This window comes from Balaenoptera physalus, assembly GCF_965194825.1.
Source record: "Balaenoptera physalus genome assembly, chromosome: 9".
Lineage (NCBI taxonomy): Eukaryota > Metazoa > Chordata > Mammalia > Artiodactyla > Balaenopteridae > Balaenoptera > Balaenoptera physalus.
This window is the reverse complement of record NC_138888.1, coordinates 93,145,413-93,151,412: the sequence shown is the minus strand read 5'-3', so window position 1 is coordinate 93,151,412 and position 6,000 is coordinate 93,145,413. Positions and strand designations below refer to the sequence as shown.

The following is a 6,000-nucleotide window of genomic DNA, read 5'->3' as shown; positions in this document are numbered from 1 at the left end:
AGTGGATTTGCAGGATGAAATCTAAGTTTACCTCTTTCACTCTCATTTAAATCCTGAAAAACAAAATCAATAAAAATCTATACAAACTTATTAAACACTCAGGGAGGGTTTGACTGAAGAGCGGAGGTTTAGAGCAGCGATTCCCGCAGTGCTCTGAAACTCAAAACCAGTAACCAATGCCAATCGGTAACCCTTTCCATCCCTTACTTACAGGATAATAAAGGAAAAGAATAGCAGAGGATAAAAAAGGGTTACATTTCAAAAGAAAATATAAATCTTAAAATGGAAAAGCCATCGGAACCTCACAACGCAGATGACGTTGGAAAAGAACAAACCCAGGTAGAGCGTGGAACGTTGCAGAACCGCGTTCTGCTCCCGGGCCCTGGCAGCGGACACTGGGAGGACTCCGCCTCCAGGAACAATCTCATTGGAGCTCACCTGTCCCTTTCCCGCATGCGCACAACGGGCAAACACTGCTGGCTCTTCTCGTCGCCTTCCCCACCCCCGAATTCCGAGCTCCGATTGGTTCGCTTCACGGGACCGCCCCTTCGGTCCACCCAGTGTGGAAGCCGCCTCGGCGCTCCGCCCTCCCTGCCGGCAGCGGGCCGCGGCGCAGCCTGCAAACCCCGGCGGCGAGTGGGGATGGCGGCGACGGCGGCGACGGCGGGCAGGCTACTGCGGCTCCGCGCGGCCGGGGCCGAGGGACACTGGTGTCGGCTGCGTGGCGCGGGGCTGCGGCGGGGCTTCCTGCAGCCCGCGTCGGCCGACGGGGATGCGGCCCAGAGGCGGCAGGTGGCTCACTTCACTTTCCAGCCTGACCCGGAGCCACTGGAGTACGGTGAGCTAGGGGCTGCCCTGTCCGCTCCCGCGCAACCCAGACTCCCAGGCCCGCGGGAGGTCATACCGGGTGCCGCCCTGCCTGTTCTGGGCGGGGTCCGGCGGGCTGACCTCCTTGCATCCCGGCATACTCCCTGCCCTGCCCTCCGGAGCCTTGTTCTGCCTTAGGGTCTGACTGAGATTTCTTCCTTGCTCCATTTTTGTGACTGCTCAACCCTCGAGAGGCAGCCCCTCGGCACCCGCGAGATGGGTGACAAGGCACACCAGGTGTGCAAGGGCCTGGGGGTGGAGGGGTGGTGCCAGGGAAAGCCTCCCTTTCTCCGCTCTCTATCCTTGCTTTCCCAAGTGCCCCCCGCCCCCCAGAGTTGTCGCAGCTTGCCCATTGCTGGGCCACAAACTACGGGCATCGGTATGTTAAAAAAAAAAAAAAGCGCCCCCCCCCTTTTTTTTGCTTTAGTAGGTAAGAGAAAACGGAGGGACTAAAGTAACTGAATTGATTTCCCCAAGGTCACAGAACAGCTTCTTCCTAGAGATGAGAAACATCCAGCTTCCTATCTGAGCCTAGTACTAAGCTTGTGCTGGGCTAGGCTGCCACTTAGCCAAGGAGGGGTAAGCGATGTAGGTGGCGATGTAGGTGACGGGCAGAGGAAGCCTTCGAGTGCTTCCAACGGCGGGAAAGACACGTAGCACCTCTCACGCTTCACACTATGACAGTTGCATGACATTTACGGTTTCTTCTGCGAGTTTTCCGTAATCTCCAAAAGATCCAGTGTCTGTCATCAGAACATTGGAAACAATGAGAAAACAGTTACCTTTTCCTTGGCTAATAACTTCTCACATGATAGAGCTGACATTTTGGGAAGTGTGCCAGTATTTGCTTGTGAGTAATAAAAATGAACATTTATTGAGCACTTACCACAGGCAGGCATGGGCTGAGAAGTTTACATTCATCCTCTCATTTGATGCTTAGGACAACCTTAAGAGGTCGGTAATGTTGTTATTCCCATTTTTCAGTTAAGTTAAATGAATGAGGTCTTGAGATGGTTTGTCCTGGATTACACAGAGAAGTTAGTGGTAGCATCAGCTTTGGAATCTAATTGTTCAGATTCCAGAGCTTCCATTCTAAACAATGTGCTAAACTACATGTGGAAACTATTTACTAAGAGGTGTTCCGGTTTTGTGAAATTGTTAGTAGACACCGTAAAAGGCGAATAGCAACTTTTTCTCATCAACAAGATGGACCTCGAATTCTGTCTTCAAAGCAAAGAAACTTTAGCCCGATACTTGAGAAATAGAGCATAGGTCTTCTTAACCTCCTTCCATAATTATGAAATTACTAAAACTTGAGTAAAATGATAACATGTTTGTCCTTATTATAACAGTAATAAAAGCATATCACAGATATTTTGGATCATAGAAAAAAGCAAAAAAGAAAGTAATCTCACCACCCACCACTGTAAATATTGCTAATATTTTTGGGTGATTCCTTTAAGTATTTCCTTTCAGTTTAGTGGAATTAACGTATTCCACTAATAAAATGAATGGAATAAAAATTTCCCCTAATTGTAGTTTTAATACAGATACAATTTGCATTATTTAATCAGAAGCATTTTCCCATATTGTTATATAGTTCTTATAACCTTCTTTGGAAGAAGACATGTTCTGGGAATTCCCTGGGCGGTCCAGTGGTTAGGACTCCGTGTTTTCACTGCCGAGCGCCCAGGTTCGATCCCTGGTTGGGAGACTAAGATCCCACAAGCCATGCGGCATGGCCAAAAAAAAAAAAAAAAAAAAGACAAAGACGTGTTCCATCGAGCAGAAACACTGTATAATTCAGTGATTAAAATCTTCTCTCTAAAATCAGATTGGGCTAGGTTCCATCTTCACACTGTTACCTATAACTTTAAACTCATCACTTACCCTCTATGAGCCTCAATTTCTTTATAAGAAGTTAATAATATCTAATTTGGAAGGTTGTTATGAGGACTAAATAAGGATAACGTGCATAATGTACTTAACACAGTCTCTGACTACTAAGAAGCACTCAGTAAGTAAATGGAAACTTTTAATAATTACCTTTATGCTTTTGTTGTTACAGTTTTGCTGCGTTGTAAATAATGCAGATAGAAACATTTCAGGTATCTTTTACTGTATCTGAGATTATTTCTGTAGGACAAAGTCCCAGGGATGAGATTTCTGATTCGAAGATATGAACACTTTAATGGATTTTTAATGCATAGTTCAGATTACCAGTTCGTACTTCTATTTGCGGTGTGAGAGTGTGAGTACTGGGTGTCGTGCTAAAATCACAGGTGTACTGTGATACTGTGATTTGTAGTAAGAAATACATATTTGGTCTTTGATCTGTTCCTGGCACAGAACTCTTGAAAATTCCCATAATGAGAGCAATAAAGGTGTCTTTAGTTATGTTACTGTTGACTTTTGGTAAGCCCCTATTCACCTAAGGATGGGGGCTGGTGACCCATGTGCTTAGAGGTTTGGAACTTTCAGTCCCACCCTGCTGACCTCTGGGGAGGGTAGGGGGACCTCCAGGTCAGTGGATTGCCAATGGCCAATGATGTAATCAATCATGCCTAGTGAAGTCTCCCTAAAACTTCAAAGGGCAGGGTTCAGATAGCTTCGGAGAGGGAAATCCCTGGTGGTCCAATGGTTAGGACTCTTGCTTTCACTGCCAAGGGCCCGGGTTTGATCCCTGGTTGGGGAACTAAGGTCCCGCAAGCCGCGCGGTGTGGCCAAAAACAATAAAAATTAAAAATTAACCCTGCCCCCCCTAATAGAGAGCTTCCTAGAGAGTGGCATTCTCAGAGAGCAGGGAAGCGCCTCACCTTTTCCCGCACACCTTGCTCTATGCAGCTGTTCCATCTGGCTGCTCCTGAGTTATATATAATTTATTATAGTTATAATAAACCAGCGATCTAGTAAGTAAAATGTTTCTGGGTTCTGTGCACTGCTCTAGCAAATTAATCAAACCCAAGGAGGAACTGTGGGAACCTCCCATCTTAAGCTGGTCAGTCAGAAGCACAGGTGACAACCTCACTTGGTGTTGGCATCTGAATTGGGGGAGGGGCGGTCTTGTAGGACGGAGCCCTTAATCTGTAGGAGTTGAGATGAATCACAGGACACCCAGCTGGTGTTGCAGACTTGCTTGGTGATGTGTTAAAAAAACACACGCACTTTGGAATTGGTGTCAGAATCGTATGTGCTCACGCGTGCGAGTGTGACTGCGGCACGCACACACACACACATACACACTCGGGTACTTTGTGCTAACTGCACTTTGTTTTAATATGCATTTGTTTCATTTCTATTGAGGAATGTTTTCCCATATATTTGTTTGCTAGATTTATTTGCTGTTTTGTGAATTGAATGGTCCGTGGTTTTGTGTATTTTAAAAATTGTACACGGGGTTATTTCTTCTCTCAGTGCTAATACTGTCTGCCATTCTTGAGCAGCTGCTCTGTTCCAGGTGTTGTGGTAGACATCAGTCTGTAATTCTCACAGTAACCTTGTGAGCTGGAGAATATTATGCTCATTTTACAGATGAGAAAATTGAAGCGTAGAGATGTTGGTGGCCCGCCCGAGTCTGATAAGCAGCATGACAAGAACTTGAACCCAGATGTGTGTCTAACGCCAAAGTCTCCCACACTACTGTTGTACTAACGTTTTGTGTATTAAAGATACTCATGAAGATACTTATTCTCTCTCTGTCTTTCTATATTACTGCCTCTCTGCCTTTCATGTGTGCTACAGATAACTTTTATTCTTTTATTTTGGTTATTTTGACACATGAGAGGGACTCCTTAAGTAGAGTGGTGGTCATGGTCGACTCTGAGAAGGTGACATTTAAGCTGCACGGTGAGGGTTGATAAAGGAATCACCTCTGCAAGGACCAGAGTGGAAGTTTGTTTTCCAGGAAGAAACAAGGACAAGCAAGGGTGAAGGCCCTGAGGTGGGGTGAGACGTGCTGTAGGAGTTGAGAAGGCCACTGTGGTTGGGGGATGTCCTGTGTAGGGGACAGTAGGCAGCTTTCAAAGATCAGCGGCATAATGAAGAATCTTTGTATTATGGGATGACGGCCTTCTTGCCAGTCTTAGAATTTTTAGGGTCGGGCACAGTGTAAGCAAAGAGAGGTTAGAAAGCATGGAGTTTATATGAGGAACAGGAAGTAGTGAGTTTATTTGGAGGAGAACGAAAAGGGGTGGGAAACAAGTTAGGAAAAGTAAATGGAGGCCTCTAAAGCTAGACTAAAGGTCGGGGAGGAGAAAAGATTGAATATCTCTAACGTGCCTTTCACTGTGCCAGTGTATCATGTACAGATTCAGATGTGGTTCTGTGGGCGGTGGAGGGTCATTGACTGTTTTTAGGCAAGAAAGTGACTTGAGATGTTCTTGTGTTATATTACTGGGCAAGTTTATAGAATGGATTGGTGAAGGGAAGGTAAGGAGGCAGAGAGATGAGTCAGAGAGGTATTGTAATTGTCTACATGAGAAGCTTGACCTTGGAGAGTGTCAGTGGAAATGGTTGCATGTTTGGGAGGCTCTGGCACTGTTTTGCATGTGGGGGCTCAGTCAGGGGAAGGTGTATCGAAGGTGACTTGACATTTTCAACCTGGGAGGCTGAAAGAATGGCCAAGTGGTGGTTGCACTGATAGAAATGAGGGATTGCAGAGGAGGAGCACGTTTTCAGAGAGGGAGAGGGTGACTTAAATTTTGGATGTGTTGAGATGTCTTAGTCTGTTTGGGCTGCTGTAACAAAAATGCCAATAGACTGGGTGGCTTATAAACAACAGAAATTTATTTCTTATAGTTCTGGAAGTCCAAGGTCAAAGCACTGGCCGATGATTCAGTGTCTGGTGAGGGTCTGCTTCTTGGTTCTTAGCCATCTTCTCACTGTGTCCTCACACAGCGGAAGGGGTGAGAGAGCTTTCTGGGGTCTCTTTTGTAAGTGCACTAATCCTATTCATGAGGGCTCCACCCTCATGACATACTCACCTCCCAAAGGCCCCACCTCCAAATACCATCACATTGGGAATTAAGTTTCAACATCTGCATTTGGGGGGACACAAACATTCAGTCTCTAGCATTGGCAGTGTTGACGGAATAGAACACTATGAGTGAGGTAAGGTGGTCTGAGTTCTGATCT

At 46.0% G+C, this 6,000-nt stretch overlaps 1 protein-coding gene across 3 annotated transcripts in view; it reads left to right on the top strand.

The window, feature by feature from the left end:
* Positions 1-581: 581 nt before the first annotated feature.
* BCKDHB (branched chain keto acid dehydrogenase E1 subunit beta) overlaps positions 582-6,000 on the top strand; it is a 233,057-nt gene continuing 227,638 nt past the window's right edge. The window contains exon 1 of one of the 3 annotated variants that reach the window (XR_014267183.1): positions 582-838. Coding sequence is in view for 2 of the 3 variants with exons in the window: in XM_082474246.1 (XP_082330372.1) it covers positions 643-838 (196 nt within the window). In the remaining variant the exon portion in view is untranslated. The remainder of the gene's footprint in view (positions 839-6,000) is intronic. The other 2 variants (XM_082474246.1, XM_082474245.1) reach the window with 2 other exon arrangements.